The sequence below is a fragment of the Sceloporus undulatus genome, chromosome 3 (assembly GCF_019175285.1).
Source record: "Sceloporus undulatus isolate JIND9_A2432 ecotype Alabama chromosome 3, SceUnd_v1.1, whole genome shotgun sequence".
NCBI classification, from domain to species: Eukaryota; Metazoa; Chordata; class Lepidosauria; order Squamata; family Phrynosomatidae; genus Sceloporus; species Sceloporus undulatus.
Window position 1 is genome coordinate 89,902,209 of NC_056524.1, and position 22,218 is coordinate 89,924,426.

Here is a 22,218-nt window from a genome sequence, read left to right on the forward strand (position 1 = left end):
ATGAATTTCTTCCTGCTGACTACCCAACTGATTCTTCATAGCACATGATTGATCTTTCCCTTATATTTTCAGTATGAGAATTCATTGCACAGAAATAGATGAAAGAGGATTCTGAGCAGGATAGCAGAGGCAGTCCCAAGTTCTCTCCTCAGTTTTTTGACATGCTTGGCAAGGATAGATAGGTTGTTGCCATTCTTTCAGGCTGGAATTTGCAGACACAGATAATTCATTTGATTGCTCTGAAGGCACTTAGAAACAGAGTAAAAAGTGAGTTCAGCAACATCAGCAGATGTTGGAAATAACTACAAATAACAACTGAATAGCAAGACCATAAACTATATCAGAATTGAAGTAGAGTTCTAGAGGTACTTTTAAAACTACTGGAAGCTTTCTTTCTTTCTTTCATTAATATCTAAACTATATACAGTGTAGAGTAGTGGTTTGAGCAATGGGTTAGGACACTTGGGGACTAGTGTTCAAATCCCAGCTTGGTGATTGAATGGCTTTGGGCAAGTTACCTTCTCTCAGACTTAGAGGATGGCAATGGCAAAACCTCCTCTGAAGAAATTTGCCAAGAAAACCCCATGATAGGTTCACCTCGAGGTCGCCATAAGTCAGAAAAGACTTGAAGGCACACAACAACAACAACAACAACAACAACAACAATTTTTAGCTGAGCTGGCTAAAATTACACCTAAATATCCTTTCCCTTCAAAAAAGGGGTTGAAAAGTATTATAATCTCTAAAGGTACCCTTAAACTAAATACTTGAAGGCACCAGATCCTATCCGATCTTGAAAGCAAACCAGAGCTAGCCCTGGTTAGCACTTGGGGGCGAGACCACTAACAAATGCCAGGTGCTGTAGGCTATATTTCAAAGGAAGGAACTGTTAAAACCACCCCTGAGAATTCAAAATGGAAGATACGGGATATAAATAAATATTTTATTATTATTATAAAATGCTATGAAATTCATGGGGTTGCTATAGTCAACAGGTGACTTAAAGGTTTGCATGCACACACTCTTAAGTGATTCAACATAACTTGTCCATTGTGCAGCCAGAGTGCAAACTGCATTTTGCTGAATCTGACTGGAAGCAATTAAATCATAACTTGGTGAAGAAGTGCAGCCATGACCTACAGAGGCTTAGGATGGACAACATTTTGTTCAGCACCTGAACTGGCTGCCCTAATATGGTTTCAGTCTAAATTTTCCATACACAAACATCTATTTAAAAGTCGCCAAGATAATTGGGACATTGTTCAGCACAAGCAAATAGGAAATTTCTATCTACAGATACCAATAAGCATTTCCCTTTATTAGGATCTTGTATGATTTCTTACAATATCTTACAACGTTTATTACTGTAATGTCCATTAACTGTTGCAATTGCCCAAACTCACCATAAAGTTATATTCTTATATTCACATGTTTAAACTGACTCCAGTGAAAAATATTGTTCTCAAGTGATGTCAGGAAAACCCCCATATTGGTTTTCTTCTTACAAAAGTCCTAAAATATGGATTTTCACTTTACAACATCTTCAGTTAAGTTTTGTCAATGATATGTAGCTATCTTCTTCTTTTTCCTGCTTTGTCTTACCTAACATGTGCTTTGTTCCTTTCACCTTCAAATACCTTGTTTGATAAAGGTTAAGAAAAAGGTAGTAAGGGATGATTTCAGTTAAAAGACATTGATCCACTACAAGTAAACAAGTGGTTAGATAAAATGACCAGTTAGTGAACAATTTTAAAGAATTGTTTAACATAAATTATTTGAGTGCCTCTGAGAATATGTACAATTTTTTTCTGTACCAAAGATGCAAAGATGAATGGCAAAGCACACGTTTTGCTTATTTAATTCAATGGAATGAATTGCTTGTTTTTTTTTTTTAAATAGATAGATATAGGCCAGGCATGAATTTAGCTCATTTTGACAGTTGTCTCTAAATTTCAACCTCTACCAAATTTTGTGACCCCCTGAAGTGGAGGATGTGTGGAAGCAGAATTAATGAGAAAGTGGGGAAGGGAGGGGAGAGAGAGGCAGGGAGTGAGAGAGATGGGGAAGCAGATCAAAAGAGAGGGGAATGGGTGAGGATGAGAAAATCCTTCCACTTAATTATCCAAATGTCCATCACCATATAAACAATGGTAAGGTAAAGGTATTCCCCGTTGACAAGGTTGTCAAGTTGTGTCCAACCATAGGGGGCGGTGCCCATCTCTGTTACTAAGCCGAAGAGCCAGTGTTGTCAGAGTGTTGTTGTCTGTGATCATGTGGCCAGCATGATTGCAAGGAACGTTATTTACCTTCCCACCTGAGTGGTACCTATTTATCTACTTGCATTAGCATGCTTTCAAACTGCTAGGTTGGTAGAAGCTGGTACTAGTGATGGGAGCTCACCCCATCATGTGGCAGCCAGGCTTCGAACTGCCAACCTGCCGATCTTGCAATCAACACAAAAAGAACTGTAAAGGGGTTCAATGGGATTCACCTCTGAGTAACCATGGGAAGGACACAGATTCTATTGTCTTCTAACTACTGGCTCCAACCTCACCAAACCCTCTCAAAGAGTGTGACTCAGTCAACTCTCTCTCTCTCTCTCTCTCTCTGTGTGTAGCGAATTTGGGGAAGATGGGAGCACCAACAGAGAATGAGAGGGGGAGTTGAATAATTTTTTCAGTTAATTATCTCCTTTATTTATTCACTTAAGTTATCATTTAATTGCTGCCTATCATTAGACAATAAATATACCGTAGAAAAGAATTACTTTCATTGCAGTTCACTCCAAATAATAACATATAACAAAAACCAGAATTAAAAAAGGAGGAGAATTGGAGAGTTACAATGCACCCCCCTCCAAAGGGCACACATGAAATGGGGATGACACTAGACTTTCAGGACTACACAATCTGACATACTATAAATATCAAAGTTGCTTAAAATCAATCCTCACCTCATCACTCATTTCCTCAATCTTCAACGGGTTTGCAGCTATTCTCCTGCTGATTACTAAAGGCTAGCAACACACACATATATAATGTTCTCCAGTACTACTACTGTTCTTTCCTTCAACTTTCCTATGAGAATATGAGAGCCACCCACTCTAATTTAGTCTTAACATTCTAATATCAATTAATTGATTAAAGTATAATTGATTGAAGTATATTCTGTGTTAGTCAAACTGTCTGGCGAGCAAGGTCAGAGCAACAGAAAAATCTACAGAATCAAAAACTTAACAAGGTAATTAAAAAGTTGTTTCCAACACCCTACAGTCTTTAAATTGTGCAAATTACAAGAAAGATCCCAGAATCTAAACTTCACACCTTACTTACCAGGCATGCTTCTTGAGCATCTGCAATAGAAGCACACACTTTGAATAGCAGGTCAGCTTTCTTGTTTAAATAATGGCCCCTTCAAAATATAGTGAATGAAAAACTGTAGCATTCCCTGCCTTGTTGGATTATACTTAATTAATACCTGTAGGAACCTCTGACTGTGTGAACAAGTCAAAATGTAAGGAAAACTCTGTACTAAAACAAAAATTGAGTGCAATTCTAGGAAAAGGGAGAGACTTATAAACCCATAGAATATATGATAGAATAAGTAGGTATATTACCAGAAATGGTAAGTAAATGTGAGTCAAAGATCTTGACCTTTTCATTTGTTCATTATTGATTTTGAAGCATAAGCTGATGAATATGTTTGTGAGTGTAAGGGCTGAAGACTGAATACGGTTTGTGTTTTTAGCTGTTAGGGAGCAGAACCTACCAGTGACATGTCATTAATTATATAAATGATAGGGTTTGTCTTGCCTAGAGCTAGAAGAAACCAGCTATGAGAGTTGCATTTGCAATAACAAAATAAAGCTCATTCACATGAAACTTGGATTAATGCAAGGTTTCCTTCTATGTGCTTAAGGGAACACTACAGTATGCAGAAGCAACTGAAGAGTGAAAGGAAGCATTATAACAAATGCACTACTTTATTGCAAACCAGTCCTTTGGGCCATATTGCAAAATTAAAACACATCACTGGGAGCCCCAGTGTGGAAAACTGAAGACTGAACTGAACACTGCTGTGGATTAAAGTCACAGGTTGACAAAAGGGGCGCTGTGTTCATCATGAACAAGTCAGACTGCACACAGAAGCCAAGGGACAACTGTCCAACACCATGTTTTACAGAATTCTCTCCAAAGATCCCAGTGATGAATATCTGAAGGAACTACACAAATTACCTAGAGAATTCTCCACTGATGGACAGAACTGAATACAAGTGGACACACCTTAGGAGTCTAAACTTGGCATCTTCTACCTCTATATGTGGTGTGTCTTCAAGCTGTTTCCAATTTATGGCGACCCTAAGGGTTTTTCTTGGGAAAATTTGTTCAGAGGGGGGTTGCTTTTGCCTTCCACTGAGGCTCAGAGAGTGACATGCGCAAGGCCATTCAGTGGGTTCCCATTGCCGAGCAGGGACTCAAATCCTGGTCTCCAGAGCTGTAGTCCCACACTCAAACCATTATACCATGCTGGCTCGCTTCTATCTACTACCCAAAATATACAAATCAGGCAATCAAGGAAGATATATTGGGGGGATACAGACGGGTGGCTCTATGGTGCCCATTTTTGCCCCTTGTCACCGCCACGCCAGCCCCATAGCACAGCAATGACGCATGCCCTAAAAAGAAGCCGCGTAGAGTGGCTTCTTGTTAGGAGCGCCATAATGGTGCTCGTGCACATTGATGACAATGCTTCTAGTGAGTGCTGTTTGGGTGCGGGGATGCCCACTTATCATCGTCGCATGCCCTGTGTGGGCGGGGTGCTGGCAAGATGACGCACGTGCTCTGCTAGAAGGGCTAGTGTCATGGCCAGCCAAGATCAGCTCTCGGAGGATGATGAGGAGGATGAGCCTCCTCCAGAGCAAGGGCTGATTGAGGCAACACCAGGTGCTGTTCCTGCCCTGCCAGGTCCCAGCTGTGATCTTCCAACCCCAGAGGAGGAGGTTCAACCAGGTCCTAGTGCCGAAGAGAGACCTTCTATGGTACCACTGCCTAGTGGGGACTCTGGGGACGAAGCTTGCATGCAGGTGCCTTCTTTCAAAGAGAGAAGAGCTGAGAGTGCTTGCAGGCGCAGATCACAGAGAATTGCCGAGAGGCAATTAGCCAACCAGCCTCAGGTGGCACGAGGGAGAGTTTCCCTTACTTAAGTGGGAGAGAGACTAATGCTGGTTGCTAGAGTTTATTGCATGATCTCTCGGCGTGATTGCTGCTAGCACTAGGATTCTTTGTTACCTTGACCTTGGACCGGACTTTGTTATCTCTTGGCTGTTTTGACCTTGGACTGTTTGACCAACGTTGTTTCTCGGTACCCTGACTTCGGCTTGACTCTTGGAACGTTTGGACTTCTGGAATTCTGAACTCGGCTTGTTTTCTCGGACTGCTCTCAGACTGGTTCCTTGCAAGGTCTGCTTTACTTTCACTTCCACTGTGCTAAGGCTCTGTTATCAGCTACTGTCAAGTGTCTGCTGGCAGCATTCCCGGACAGCTAGGTGCATATGGATGCCCAGCCCTCCGGATCCCTAAAATTGGTCCCACGATGGCTCACATCATGTTATTGTCTCAAGCATTAGAAACATGACTGTTGGGATATCTGGATATATGGGACTCATTTCTCAGGCCATATGTCATTAGCACTCCAAGATACATGAAGGACACAACTGATTTTCTGAGGAAAATAAAATCCACCCATAATCTCCCAGAGAACACCATCCTAATCATTATGGATGCGGAATCCATATGTACCGATATCCCATACCAGGATGGACTACAAATGATGAAGAATGCCATCCTGAATAAGGCTACAGTAGACCTAGCAACCCTCACTCTGCCACTTTGCACTTACTCTTAACTACTTCACTTTTGGGAATAATATGTGCAGGTACCTCCAAGTCAGTGGTACCAGCCATGGGCACCAGCATGGGACTACAGCATGCAATCATCTTCATGGCTGACCTGGGAAAAATGCTTCCTCACCACATGCACCCAAAAACCTCTCCTCTTCCTATGATTTCTTGATGACATTGTTACAATTTGGCCACATGGGAAATAATCACTTAAGAAATTCCATCAGAAGATCAACAACTTCCACCCTACTGTCAATCTGAGCACAGCAACCAACACAACAAATTCACTTTCTTAATACCACAGTAAAACTGCACAATGGACTTCTAAGCATCACACTCTATCAAAGACCCACTGATTGCTATGCATATTTGCATATCTCCAGGTTTCACCCAGCACACTATCAAACTATTGTTTACAGCCAAGCCCTCTGATACAACAGCATCTGCTCAGACTCACAAAACAGAGACTCAAAACTGTTGGATTTATAACAGCCATGTTTCAAATTACAATACTCACCTAAGAAGGTGAATGATCAAATTGACAAGGCAAGAACCACTTACTACAAGACATACCAAAACCACAAAATGTCAGACCACCCCTAGTGGTCAGCTTCAGTCCCTAGCTGTAATTATTCAAACAAATAATCAACAAGCTACAACCAGTTCTGAATAATAATACAGCTCTTTAAAAAGCTCTGGGAGGCAGAACTTTATTGACCTACGGATAGTCTCCAAATCTGAAATAACTACTCACAACAGGATACATGGCATGAATGATAATCCAGGGACAAGCCAGATGCCAACTCTGTCCACACACCTACTCTGGGAACAATATTGCAGGGGCCAATGACATAACTCACAACATCAGAGGTACATTTAGTTACTCTTCCTTTAATGTGATGTCCCTCTACAGTCTTTATTGGACAAACAGGACAATATGCAAGAGGATTAATGGACACAAATCTGATGTTAGAAATGGTAGTACCACCAAACCAGCTGCAGAACATTGCAGCCTTTCTGGATACACAGTAAGGGATTTAGAGGTTGTAGTCTTTGAAAAGGAAATTATGAAGGAAAACAAAAAATAAAAACTGCTAACTGAATTATATTCACAAATTCCAACCCATTAGTAGATGTATGAACAAAGTCAATGCCTTCATGGCACACTACATATACCAATACAAAAGTCCTCACTACTCCACATATAACAAAAGAAATGCTTGTCTGCATGAGCCAAAAGGCCTGTGTTCCCTCTGGCCTCATGTCATCTAGATGAGACTACACATACCAAATATCCTGGGATCAGGTGTAATGATGCCTGTCCAGAAATAGATCTAGAGGATCCAGCCTGATCCTGGGATAAATAGCCTTTACCCCAGGGTAATTAACCCCTGGTTTTGCATGGAGTTTCTAGGGAACACGGTGGCAAAATTGGCTGTTCAGACAATCCCCCCCGCCATGCTACCTACCTTGCTGCTCTTCACTCTAACTGGGAAGCCCTGCAGTTGCTGCATTTGATGTGGAAATGGGGTGCTTGGTCATGGATCCTGGGTCATTGGGATATGGGTGTGGGAATACATGCCCATCCCCACACCTACACAGGGACCAACCCAGGTGAGCACAGGGCCTGGAAAGCATGGGCTCAGCCCTTGTGATCCAACAGACCTCTATCATTTTATGCAGCCCTTTGAGAATTTAGGGCAAGGTCATGATTTGCATCCCTCTGGATCCTATTCTGAATCCCATTTTGGAAGAAAGGTGGAATATAAAAATAATAAATAAATATATAAATATTACATTCTGTCCCAGTCTCACAACTGTATAAGTATACTATATACTTGAGACCTTAATACTACTCAGTACTGCATCTGAAAATGTGGGTTTATATCCACAAAAGCTCATGCAAAAATAATTTTAAAAAACAGTCTTAAAGATGCTGCCACACTTCTTTTGTCCTTTTCCCCATCCTTTCTCCTTTTTAATACCTAGCACAGAATCATTTACATATAGTTTGGCATGCAGATGACAAGGCTAACGATTTAATTCCAGATTTCTCAATTGTGTCAATTACCAGTCTTGGTGACAAATTGCTGTATACATTGGTTTGGAGATCCACCAGTCCTTTCCAAATATCTTTTCCTGAATACCAGTACTTTTGATTCACCAGAGGCTCCCAATGATGGACAGGGAATGGGGGGGGGGAGCCAATTCCCTCTCTATTGCCATAGTCTTTAATGTTATTCTGGAACATGGTCAACTCTCTGGAACAGAATTATGAGGAATGAAAGGAAGAGGTAGAAATCAGTAGAAAGGCTTGTTCCCCCTCTCAGTTGCATGCACTGGGAGCACTTTTCCATAAACAGGCCTCGTGAACCTATCAAATCCTTCTCCTTCTCCTCACCACCATTGCCGCTGCCATCAATTTCAGTTATTCATATCTATAGTACACTTCACTTTTCACAATTAATACTTATGATAGGTGACACATGTCCGTTATCAGTAGAGCAAAACCTATTACCTTTATTTTTGAGATTCTTTTAAGATGGCTAAAACCTGGTTCTTCACTGCCCCAGTACACTTAGAATGCTCTGATACCTGAATTTATTATTAAGCATTAAAAGCAGTTTGTTAAAATACTTGGAAACACAAAGGAATGAAAAACATAGAATCACAGAAGCGCAGAGTTGGAAGGTACTGCAAGGGACATCTAGTCTAACCTACACAAAACATGCATCTGAGGAATTAGGCTCAAATTTATGAAAGCTCATGCTACCAACTACTTTCTTTCATTTAGTCTCAAAAGTGCTACAAGATCCCTTTGCCTACACAACTGAAGTTCTCCCAAGAGATTTAACATCCAATCTGTATTTAGAAACCTGCAAAGAAGAGTCCACCACTTTCCAAGGCAGTCTGTTTCACTGTTGCTCAGTTCTTACAGTCAAAACTTTCTTCCTAATGTTTAGGTGGAATCTCTCTCTCTCTCTCTCTCTCTCTCTCTCTCTCTGGTAATTTTAATCTACTAGTTTATGTTCTTCAGATCCCAGAATCTCAAACTATTGGCCAATGTGGCTGAGGCTTCTGGGAGCTGAAATCCAAAATTTCTTAAAGGGCACAGTTTGTGGACCACTGTATCTAGTCCCAAGCAAGTCCACTTCATCCCAGCCTTTCAGTTCTCATGACATATTTAATCCCAAAATTGAGAGCTTGATCCTAAGAAATCAGACAACTCAGTTTTAGGAGTGGGACCAGTAAAATTATAGCATTAATATGCTTGGTCTTGGATAAAGCTGAGAGAGTAGAAAAGGAGAAAATCCAGGCCCAAATGTTAACAGAAACAGAAACCTTGAGAAATAGATGTTGCAACACACATTACTCTCCATCCTTTTCTGTCATCTCGCCCCCTCCCCTATGTTTTGAAGGTACATCTTTTTACATTGTGAAAGTGCTGAATAAAATGGCCTTTGGCAATTCATTGTATTTCTGCCAATATTTTTAAAACTGCAGACCTTCAAGATAGAAGCCCTTTTTGAATAGAAGGAGCATTCAAGCATAGACTAAGGGACAAGCATAGAACAAGAGACAAAAAAGTGAAATTTAACATGTTTATGAATTATTTTGTTTATACACCAAGGAATTCACCAAGTTCATACATTGTTTGAGTCCATTCCTGAATGCTCAGGAACAATCTGGCAGCACACAGAAGATAGGAAGAAATTATCAGTACAATACCAGTGAGAATGTGTGCAAACAGGCAAGAAGAGATGCATTGCTGAAAACCCGCCCATTGCTCAGAAGTGTACATCTCTGCTGGTTGTACTGTCAGGTATCACTGGGAGAGAGAGAGAACGTTGTACTAGAGAGTGGCTATCTATACACAGTTTCTATCTATGCACAGATAGAAAGAAGTGGGAGGAGGGAGGTTCAGATACAGCGAATCTTTCAAAAACATTTTGTGTACTTCTCTCGGTAACATATAAATTAATACATTCTACCTCCCTGCTTTTTCCACTTCAGGACTCAAAGTGGCTTATAACAGTTAAAAAAATATGTTGAGGGATACTGTAGTACCATAGAGACTTAGTGGCTATACAGATCAGTTTGAAGCACCAGCATGGGGGTGGCATAGGGCCTGGTGTTTGGATGATGCACACCCCAACACTGCCCCCACACTGGCGTCACGCGCCTGTTCGCACAGCAGGCAATGTTATGGTACTCTTTTGGCAAAGCGTTTATACACTGCATGCTGAGAGGAGTGCTGAAAAATACTGCCACAGTGTCAAGGGCGCCTTTTTGCTGGCTCTAAAAGGAGCTGTATTTTGCTGTTTCTTTTAGAGGTAGCAAAGTGCCAGATTGGGGTCATGGCATGCAGGTGCTGCGGCCCCGATCTGGCACTGAAATGGGTAGTGGGATGCTGCTCTATCTGGGTTGGTCTGTTTTGTCCCTGAGCGAAAGAAGTTGTAGCATAAACTTTTGTAGACTTGGTCTACTTCCTCAGATTCACGGCATGCACTAGTGCCAAGGAAGGACCTTTATAATCAGATTGTATAACAGCCATAGAAATGAAAAACTTGTGGTTATGGTGATGAGTTGACAAGTTAATGGTTGCAAAGGTAGGAAGAAAGATGTTAAGGCCAAGGCAGGTACATCTTCCTGCATCTGAGGAAGTAGACTAAGGACCAAAACACACTGCAGAAATAATCCAGTTTGAGACTACTTTAGCTGCCCTGGTTCAGTGCTAAGGAATCCTGGGAATTGTAGTTTATTGTTGCACCAGAGCTCTCAGACAGAAGGCTAAATGTCTCACAAAACTACAGTTCCTAGTATTCCCTACCACTGAGCCAGAGCAGTTAAAGTGATCTCAAACTGGATTATTTCTGAAGTGTTTTGGACCTACATCTATGAAAGCTTATGCTACAAACCTGATTATGCTTCATTTGCTCAGTTAGTCTTTAAGGCACAAGATCCCACTACATACTGTACTGATATTCCAGACTAACATGGCTATGTCTCTGAATACATTCTACAGTAAGTTTAACTGTAGAGTCACCAACACATGAGTAGTCTTATACATTTATAGCAAAACACTCAGTACCCAAAAGGCAATGGCTTTAAAACTTTACACAAGAGCACACCTAGTGAACTGCTTTGTTTAAATAGTTCTTTTGAAGTGAATGTATTATGTCAAGCTGTAAACAGGGCACTTTCACCAGACAACTAAAAACATCCAGAGACCTTGATTTTATTGCCACTAACAGCCTCGACAGACCAGCATTAAAGGCCAGCATCGGGATGGAGTGGGGCCGTGGCACCGCCGCCCCCCACAATATGGCAGGCAGCATCACAGCGCTTCTCTGGTGCTACATCCAGATGACGCAGCACCAAAGGAGCACCAAAAAGCTGCAGCACTGGTGGCTATGGTGCCCTTTCCGCAGCACAAAAAGAAACTGCTTTTTGTGGTTCCTTTTTGCACCACAGAAAGGCCAGATTGGGGCCATGGTGTGTAGCTGCTATGGCCCCGATCCGGTGAAGACAGCGGTGGATGCAGGCTGCCCCTCAGGGGTGGTATGTTCAGCCCCTAAGTCCCTGTTAAGCCACTAATTGCCACGGCAGGTTAACAGTCCACGAAGCTGAAGAAGGCAGCCACCTCAGGTAGCAAGTGATGGATGCTGCAGGAAGAGGCAGAAGAATCAGTCTATTAACTGCCTCCTTTTGCAAGACAACACACTGTGTGTTTCGTGCAGTTGCCCTAACCACTCCTTCAAGGAATCCTCCTGCACTTTAGGTGGGGCAGTGCTTCTCAATTATTTTCTGTCATGCCCCCCCAGGAAGAAGAAAACATTTCGCGCCCCCCGCATGACTGTAAATAGTATCATTTGTCTATAAAATTGTTATAAGTACACCTCTGCATAACACTGTATCCTGAGCCTCGCGCCCCCCTTTACGGAGCCTCGCGCCCCCCCTGGGGGACCCGCCCCACTATTTGAGAAGTACTGGGATAGAGGGTGTCATACTGTCACTGTCAATGACTAGTCAAGCCCATTACGGTATGTAGAATGGGAAGAGCTCCATTTTGTCATTAGGTTCACATAGCATAATGTCTAGGACCAATATTGATGCTTAACTATGCCATGACAGTGGTAAGCAATCTCTCTAGTGATTTCAGCCATACCAACATAATACAGAGGGGTGTAAATCTTCACTTATTTTGTTTTCACATGCAAGAATAAAATTAACAATTTTTTTCATTTTGCTGGGGAGAGTAGATTTATTGTACTGAGAGAGTGACTTTGGGTATTTTTTGTGTGAAAAAATTATATTTTTAAACACACACACACACGCACGCACGCACGCACGCACACACACACACACACTGTTCTGTGCAAAAACAAAATTATCCATTAAAAAAGTCCCAAAATACAAAACAAAAATCTAACAGAAGTTGAATTTTTTTGGATGGGGTCAAGACACCACAATGTATCAAGACTGGCAAAAATGCAAATATTCTTTACATTCATATCACAAATAAAGTTATTACATGAAGCTTCTATTCGTCTCCTTTCTATACCTGTACTAATGAACATATTGAAAGCTTGCTTAGCAAATGTTTTCAGACCATCCATTATACCCTCAATGAGTTCATCTTCACTCCAAAGAAAGGTGTTTCAGGTAGCATCCCAAAATCTTTTTTTTTAAAATGGAGCTGCTTCGCATGTGGACGAGGGAGGATTCCACTTCATATTTATTTATATTCATTATTTCTGTTGTCACAGATAAAAGTAATATACAAGCTGCATTTGTTAGATGGACTACAAGGGAAGAAAACCAGAATAATGGAAGCCTATAGTACTGAAACTGTGGGAATATTCTCTGGCATATTATCTGAAACATTAGATGTGTTTAATTTTAGAGTTGCGATCTTTCAGCACAGAGGATCAACAAACATGATGATGATGATGATGATGATGATGATGATGATGATGATGATATTTATTTGTATCCTGCTTCTCCAAAAGATAGAAGCAGCTAACACTAAAAACATCCATAAAATATAATAATCGTTTGTTACCATTGTATCCCCAACCCTCCCTTACCCTGTCATCTACAATAAAATACAATTAAATTATTGAACAACTGTTAAAACAGTTATTAAAACTATAAGGCAGAGGCAGTTAGGGTAGTTAAGAATGATTAAAAACGAGGTTATTAGAAAATTAATCAGGGAAAGCCTGCCGGAAGAGATATAATAATAATAATAATAATAATAATAATAATAATAATAATAATAATAACAACAACAACAACAACAATAATAATAACAATAATAAATTTTACTTGTATTTCCCACCTCTCCCTGCCTTGTCTTGATTGCCTTTTTAAAGCAATTAAGAGTAGTGATACATCAAATCTCCTCCGGCAGGCTATTCCATAATTTGAGAGCAGCGGAAGAGAAGGTCCTTTGGGTAACTGCAGCAAGCCTTGTTTTAGTTGGCTGCAGTAATTTTTTATTAGAGGACCTCAATGTGCGGGGCAGATAATATAGGAGAAGGCGATCCCATAAATAGATTGGACCTAAACCATGAAGGGCTTTAAAGGTTATATTCAACACCTTGTACTGTGCCTGGAAATTAATAGGCAGCCAGTGAAGACGAGATTTTAATATAGGTGTAATACGGTCACCTCTAGATCTTCCAGTTACCATCCTGGCTGCCATATTTTGAATTAGTTGAAGTTTCCGGACAAGGTGCAAAGGTAGCCCTATTTAGAGTGCACTGCAGAAGTCAAGTTGTGAGGTTACCAGTGCATGTACCATAGTTTTTAGATCCTCAGGTTCCAGGAAGGGGAGTAATAGGTGTATCAACCGAAGTTGATAACAGGATGACCTTTTAGTCCTGATTGGTTAACCATCTGAATTCATTACATATTCATGCTTGAGCTTGACTTCTGCTATGTAGTCTCTATATACAACTCATCAAATAATCGGGTAACATACTTGATGAAGTAATCTCTCCCATCTCTGTTTGCTGTCATCTCCCATTGATAGGAAGAGCCCTGGTTCAATGCCCAGGATCCTGAAGGAGGAGGCCAGCCTGAAGACTTGGTCCTGTGGCTAAAAACAAAAGAAACACATTAGCATTAAAAATAAACATGACTGATTCAGTCCAATAATAAATAATAAATTTCATGAACCAACAAAACTGGTAAACAAAGCAATATTCACTTGAGCATACTTTATGGCTAAGGCTAACATACAAACAAAATAAATGTTCACCAGCAGATAACTTCAACTGACAAGACAAACAGCAAAAAACTATGTCAATTATTATCAAAACAATGTGGATAGAAGTAAATCAACATATATTAACTGTTATATATATATCAAATCATCTTTCTATATATTATATTGTACACACAACATATCAAAATTATTTCATTAGATACTCAAATAGCTATTTTACAGAAAAACAACTATTACACACACACACACAAAAAGAAAATAAATATGATAAAATTCTGGTATTTTACTTGTCTTTAAATCTTTTTCAGACTTTAAATTATTTCTTTTGCCATTAAAAGCTGATAAACACATTGTATGTTAGACCATTTTTTACATCCTATAATTACACCAAATTTATTTATTTATTATTCAAATCCCTACTTTGGTATAATTAGAGAATATATATACTACTGGCTGCTTTAAGAGGATACTTGCCAGTTTTCCTTTACTCCATTGGACACTTTGATTTTTGATATGCACACCAATGTAAATGGACTGAGGTCCTGCATGTCTGAAGATAACCTCCTGCTCCTGCTATCCCATGTCAGAATGGTAGAGGTTTTATTCATAGGAATGTTAAATGCTTCTCTGGTGCAGGCATTGTCACACTTTAAGCAGAAGTAGCAGACACAACCCAACAACCAGTGTGTGTGTGCTCTCAGTATTGAGGGTTAAAGCATTCTTATGTATCAGCCACATCGTGAGAAATTGTCCTAACTTTGTTTTGCAAAGATACAGAATGCAAACAAGTAAAAGACCATCCAACTTCTTTTCTAGCTGGTGTCTTACTCAGTGTCCCTATGTTTGCCAAGTATTAGTCATCATAGGCCATTTCCTGAAGAATAAAGATGAATAATTTATGAATAGATTCATCACATTAGACCAATATGTACAGACCATATGAAAAGAATTTCACAAAGAAATAGTTTTTGTTTGTAAAAGGGGGAGAAGGGGAGAATGAACTACACTCTTAAAGTATTGCTATTATAGCAATAGCAAGTACATTTCTATACCACTCACCGATGCAGTAAGCATTTTACAAAGTGTAAGCTAATTGCCCCCAACAAGCTAGGTACTCGTTTTAGTTACCTGTGGAAAGATGCCAGAGCCCCTGGTTGGTATTGAACTCACAACCTTGTGGTTTATGAGTGAGTGGCTGCAATACAGGCATTTAACACTGCACCACCACTTTAATTGCTCTGTCTGTCTCCTGTTGCATTCTGGAATTTATTGTTCATTGAGGCGTAAGAGCTCTCTGGCTGAATATTCTAAATTCCCCTTCCTAAACTGCAAATCCCAGAATGCAACAGGAGGCAGCCAGAGCAGTTAAAGTGGAATAGCAACGCTTTAAGTGTATAGTGTGATGTCCAGTACTGCTGTTAACCCTTTTCCAAGGAGGTGTTAAATGTATTTAATAAAATTTAAACTGCACTGTCGTTTTAACATGGAAGTGCTTGATTTAGAAAAAAGAAAGAGGAGGAGACATAATATATGGGCTGAGCTGGACCCGTTTTCCATCACAACATTTTTTTAAAAAACAAAAAAACCTGATACAAATGACTGAAAAGCAAATAACTGAACCACTATTTGTCTCCATTCTTCACATCCCTAATTTTTAGTTACTTCACAGGCTTTGGCTTTGACTTTTCTCTTGCTAGATATAAACAGTGGCAGGATTATGTTATAATCTCCTTTATAAATGATAATCTGAACACCATGGTACACTACTAAAGATGGTTCCAAAAGTGTACAATAAAGCTGTGTTTATGCCAATGTTTGCAATACTCTTATAAACTTAAACAATTTTTAACATTATTCATATAATACCCAAAGAGGCCCAATGCATTAAATCTATAGGGCATAGGGTATAATTCAATATGCCCTGCTGGGGCTGAATTTTACTAAACACAAAAGGCATCCTTTCTCTTCTCTTCACATACAGTCATCATGAGGTACATGCACCCTCCCTATAGACTTTTATAGCACTATTATCATTTTAAGGCAGTGTTCTCATACATAGAGGACAAAAATCGAGTAGATAAAAGCACTGCTCTATAATGTGATTTACACAGCTCAGCTTTGGCTGCCTTTTGTGCAATGACTGTTCAGAAGCTATTTTGCATTTAGTTCTCTCTATACATAGTTCAATATCATATATTCTGTTGTATTGAATATTTTGTTCTATCTCTTGAGGGCTCTCTGTTTTGAATTGTGATGGGATACACAGAGTCAGACTGTAATTAGTCTTTCTATGTGCTCTGTGCTCCTTTGTTATCCTGGACATAAGCTACCACTGTTTCATGACCATTTCAGTCAATCAAGCATTCAAAACAATCTTTATTCCCTTAAGAACAAAGATCACTGCAAAACCAAAAAATAAAAAATCCTGCAATGATGGGTCAAGTCAGTCACCCATAACACATGCTGAACATAATATTGTATAGTTTTAAATGTGTCCAGGGGTAGCCACATTGGTTATAAAGCAAAGTACAATAACACACAAAATCCACAAAACAGCAATACCTTTATTGGACCAAATAAAATGCATAAAATACATGATGGAAGCTTTTGAAGCTCCACTGGCTTTTTCATCAGGCAAAGGTGTTAAAATTCATACAGGAAAAAGAAAACAATGGTCCAGTCCAGGCGGGCCAAAAAGGATGCCCTCGTCATGTGCGAGGGGTGCTTTGAGGGTAACACTTCTAGATGCCCCTCGCCCCTCGTATGTGACGAGGGCGTCAAAATGGCGGTACCATTGTTATGCAAGTGCCGTACGGCATCCGTATGGTGCCATGCGGCACTTGTGTAACGAGTGTGCCAGTGGCACACTGTGGTGCACTCATTATGCCGCCACAATGGTTAGAAAGAACCCGCTTTTTGCTGGTTCTTTTTCTGCCAGCGGGAAGCCTCGCCATTTGGTGGCTGAGGCTTCCCTCCAGCGGAAAACCAGGTGTCAGCAGGCCTCCCTTTTGGGGCGGTCTGTACCCCGCCAATGACAACATTAGAGTCACAGGCCTATATTTTGTCAAGATGAGATCTTTGCAAAGAAAGCACAGTATTCCAATAAAAGAATAATGAAATAAAGCTAATATTCACAGCTTGCAGTAACCCTGATAAACTAATACCACATGGCTGCTCAGAAGTAGTAGTTTCATGATGTTCAGGAAGATTAATCACATATAGGATGGTAGCCTCAGTAACTATATCTTATGCTGAAGGAGCTTATGATAGCATCTAAACAAAAAATACTCCAATTCTCTGCTTAAAGAGCAAGATGAAATTATGGCTACGCTGTAACATAAATTGTCATGGTTAAAAGCAAAAAGAGAAATGTGAAATAGTCTTATGGTATGACATACATAGAAACAAGGCAGAGAAAGAGGCAAGGATATAAAATTTTGAATACATCATTGTGCCCGTGCAGAATAATCAATAGTTAACACAGATTCAAAAAGGACAATTCAAAAAGGACATTGAGAAACTAGAGCGTGTCCAAAGGAGGGTGACTAAAATGGTGAAGGGTCTGGAAACCACGTCCTATGAGGAACGACTCAGGGAGCTGGGGATGTTTAGCCTGGAGAAAAGAGGGTTAAGAGGTGATATGATAGTCCTGTTTAAATACTTGAAGGGATGTCATATTCAGGAGGGAGCAAGCTTGTTTTCTGCTGCTCCAGAGAATAGGACCTGGAACAATGGATTCAAACTACAGGAAAAGAGATTCCACCTCAACATTAGGAGGAATTTCCTGACAGTAAGGGATGTTAATCTGTGGAACATACTTCCTTGGTGTAGTGGAGTCTCCTTCCCTGGAGGCCTTTAAACAGAGGCTGGATGTCCATCTGTCAGGGATGCTTTGACAGAGAGTTCCTACATGGCAGGGAGTTGGACTGGATGGCCTTTGTGGTGTCTTCCAACTCTATGATTCTATGATATATTATAAAGTTAGTCCTCCATTTTCAAGGGGGATCCATTTCTGACCCCCTCTCCATGAAAACGGAGGCTCGCACTTATTAGGCTTGAATGAGTGCGAGCTCCCTTAGGCTTGATTGAGGCGCGCCCCAGGCGCACACACCATTCAAATAGCAGAGGTTGCCCTTCCACGTATATTCAAGGACTCAGATCCGCGTCTTAGGAGGGGCGACTCTATTTTCTAAACATAATATCCATACTTGGTGCTAATTTTATTTGGCTATTTGAACCTATAACAGAAATTAAAGCATTGATAGTTACTGCATATGCAACTGTTCACAAATGCAACTGGTTTATGCATGAAAGAAGAAATAAAAGATGAAAACTACGCTACCGAGAAAAAAACAACATACACAAACACCCAAAATATGCCTTTTAAATGTTTGTCTTGCTAGCATCAAGTACTAGAAGACCATTTCAAATATAAATGGGTTTAACACACAGCTGACAGCTCACTTTGTAAAGAACGAACAAGAAACAGCATGACAGTATTTGCAATGCTGAGTCCAGCATCATACCCAGCAGGGTGCAAAGTGCTGAATTTCAGAGTTCCCCACATTTTAGTAGATTTAGTTTGTCCCCTCAGAGTTTAGAGATCTCCCCTGAGGAATGAAATATTGATTTCCATTGAAAATGTATATTGCAAAGCCTCAGCGGGAGGGGGGGACTCACAAAAAAATTATATGGTAGAAAGGTAGCCATGATAGTCCCGCAATAGGGATCTATTAATTCTATTCAATTTGTAGAAAATTCATGACTTGAACAATTTAAGTCTGTTTTCAGTTTCATGAAAAAGAGGAAAACTCCCAGAATCTCAGACAATTGGCCATGATGGCCGGGGCTTTTGGGAGATGATATCAAAAATACCTGGAGGACCAATGTCTGAAAATTACAGCAACAGACCATATAGTACCACCATAAAATCAACAGTTCCCCAAATTCCATCATTCATTGATACCTGGATTACCTCCCAGATCTAATATTTTTATGGCTCTCTGGAGATAGAGAATGGAAGTAATAGTTAATCCCTGAGAAACCAAAGCTTTTAAAAACCTTTATTCAAACATCCCTGTAATGAAAGTTGGCATTATTAATTTGCCAAGATAACCTCAAGGGGAACCCCCCCCCACTAGCCCTTTCTAAATACTTCACATTTGAACCAATCTGTTAACACCTCTTTTAGGCTGCATCTGCACTGCAGAAATAATCCAGTTTTATACCATTCTAACTCCCATGGTTCAATGCTGTGGAATTCTGGGAATTGTAGTTTGTTGTGATATGAGAGGTCTCTGACAGAGAAGTCTGTCTCAAAAACCACAATTCCTAGAATTCCGTAGCATTCATCCATAGCAGTTAAAGTGGTGTCAAACTGGATTATTTCTGCAGTGCAGAAGCAGTCTTTGGTGGCTTATAAAATGCCATATTAAGAATCTAAAAAAATTACAGATAAGAGGTAGGGGATTCAGTATGTGATATATGAGCACTGCAGCTAATGCCCTGTTTCCAGGCTGAAAGAAAAACCTTTGAATGATACATTTGAAAATGTGTTAGTTTCAAACAGGACAGTCTTTCCTCCATTCAAGGAATAGTAGACATCCATCATCTTTGAAAGAAAAATGACAAGCTGAAATATTCCATCAGGCATCATACTAGTTACTCACATTACCTAACAGAGAGATTTACTGAGATTTACTTTTGCATTCTTACAGTGTTACTTTTGCATTTTTTCAGAGTTACACATTAGTGGACAGATTAGTTCTGACCACTTCTGCAACTCTGAAAGAATGCAGGAGTAGGATGGAAGAAATTGAAGTTCTACACTGAGTTTGTAGGGTTCCAGAACCCATAATCAAGAGAATGCATAAGGTAGGACAGAAGAAACAGATAGAGACAAAACAAATAAAAGGGGGGAAATGTGAAGGGCTTCACAACTGGCTGCCATCTCAGATAAGGTCTCCTGTAGTGATTTTGATTTAAACAAAATAATTGTGCTTATTAAGTGACTCAGAGCTGTGGAGTTGGGAGATTCTACTGATTGCTTCTGCCCCCCTGCTGTGAACCTGCACTGTTTATTTACTTGCTAATTTACTGAGATAAATGTTCATGGAGCTCAGCACTGAAAAAGCATTATATAAATGCTAGGCATTATTAATCCATTTAGCACATACCGTATATACTTGACTATAAGTTGACCTCATGTATAGGTTGAAGGTAAGTTTGGGGGCAAAAAGTATGGATTTTGATATGACCCGTCGATAAGTCAAGGGTAAAACTTAGGGGTATATAGCAAAGGATCAAAAGGATGAAGCAAAGCAAAACAATGTCAAAGAACCTACAAAATCCCTGCCATGATGTTTGTGCTCACTTTTATCACTGGATGGATAAGAGAATAGAGAGAGTTGGTGCTTCCAGTACAGATTATACTCTTGCCTTTCACCAAGGAATGATTCCTTCTTTTAAATAGGAGTTAAGATACAGTACTTACATTGACCCATGGATAAGTCAACTCAGGGTTTTTTGGGTCACTTTTTTGACCTAAATTTCTAGACTTATACATGCGTATATACAGTAGATGCTGCTTTTTCAGTATCCAAAACTATTCTTATGCCCCATCACAGTGATCATTAATATACCTCTGTCATGTAGGCATGTAGTATTATTGCCAGACTGCTGAATGAAACAAACCTTGCTATGGACAATATTTTCCCCCATACCATGTGGAGAAAGTGATCATAACTGGGAGCAATTTGAACAGGAGATTTCCCAGCCAACAATTATGGATACCAGTCTAAGACCAGCATTTTTCTTATGCTAATTCCAGACCACAGTTTATGGTGGGGGTAGTTTCATTTAGTTAAAACAGAGAGCCTTCCACAATTGGCCAAGGATGATATCACACGACTGAAATTGGAAGTATAATCCAGTGCCATCCTGAACGCAACCATGCATATTCACGTTATTGCACAAAAGGTTACCACACGCAATCGCTGGCAGTCCAAACGCCCTCCGAACGCAATCACACATCAATCCACAGTTAAGTAAATTCGGTAAACTAGCGAATTCACAAACCCTATTCCTAGGCAACTTCACACTCAGTACACTGTTGTTTGGTGTGATGTACATGTCTCCTTTGGTCCTGGTTCTCCCCCCCCCCCCAAAAAAAAATCTGGAAGGGGGGCTTCCCCTGAAACCCCCCCCCAATTTCCCTTTCTTTTTACTTCCGCTTGTCCTTCCATTTTGGGGGGGGGGGGGGGCTGCTGCCTGCTAATTAAGAAGCATGGACCCAGAGCTATTGGATAACCATTATATTCACATTTTAACGTGACAAGAGTAAATATATGCTCATTTTAACGTGAATAGAGCATGTTCTTTCAACCATTCTCCCCCCCAACCTCTTTTGTAAATTGTGGGGTTCCTTGGTTCCTCTCTCTTTCTCAACTAAATATGCTATGCTCCAGTCATGTGGAGTCTCACTGAGCATGGGCAAGGGTGACAATTCACAGTTAAGAACTCAATGATGTGATGGCTTACTTTGCACAGAATCTGGGTCGCGTTCGGGGAGGCCATTACAGTAAATTTAAGGTGTGATAAGTAATCACGTAATTGCGTGAATTTTCAAATTGACCTTGCTATCTTCTTTTTTGAAAGTAAGAACCTTGTTTGACAAACTCCAAAGTGAATCACCAATAACCACCTCCACTAACCATCACTTGGAGCAAAGACGGGCAGACAAAGGGATCTGGAAGTCCAAGTAGACCACAAGTTGAACATGAGTCAACAGTGCGATGCGGCAGCTAAAAAGGCCAATGCAATTTTAGGCTGCATCAATAAAAGTATAGTGTCTAGATCAAGAGAAGTAATAGTGCCACTGTATTCTGCTCTGGTCAGGCCCCACCTGGAATACTGTGTCCAGTTCTGGGCACCACAATTCAAAAAGGACATTGAGAAACTGGAGCGGGTCCAGAGGAGGGCGACTAAAATGGTGAAAGGACTGGAAACCATGTCCTATGAGGAACGACTCAGGGAGTTGGGGATGTTTAGCCTGGAGAAGAGAAGGTTAAGAGGTGATATGAGA

General features: G+C 40.3%; 1 protein-coding gene across 1 annotated transcript in view; it reads right to left on the minus strand.

Moving 5' to 3' along the window:
- FRMPD4 (FERM and PDZ domain containing 4) overlaps nt 1–22,218 on the minus strand; it is a 262,955-nt gene that overhangs the window by 92,385 nt on the left and 148,352 nt on the right. Inside the window, 1 exon segment of the mRNA XM_042460879.1 lies at nt 13,890–14,006. Within this exon segment, the coding sequence (XP_042316813.1) occupies nt 13,890–14,006 (117 nt within the window).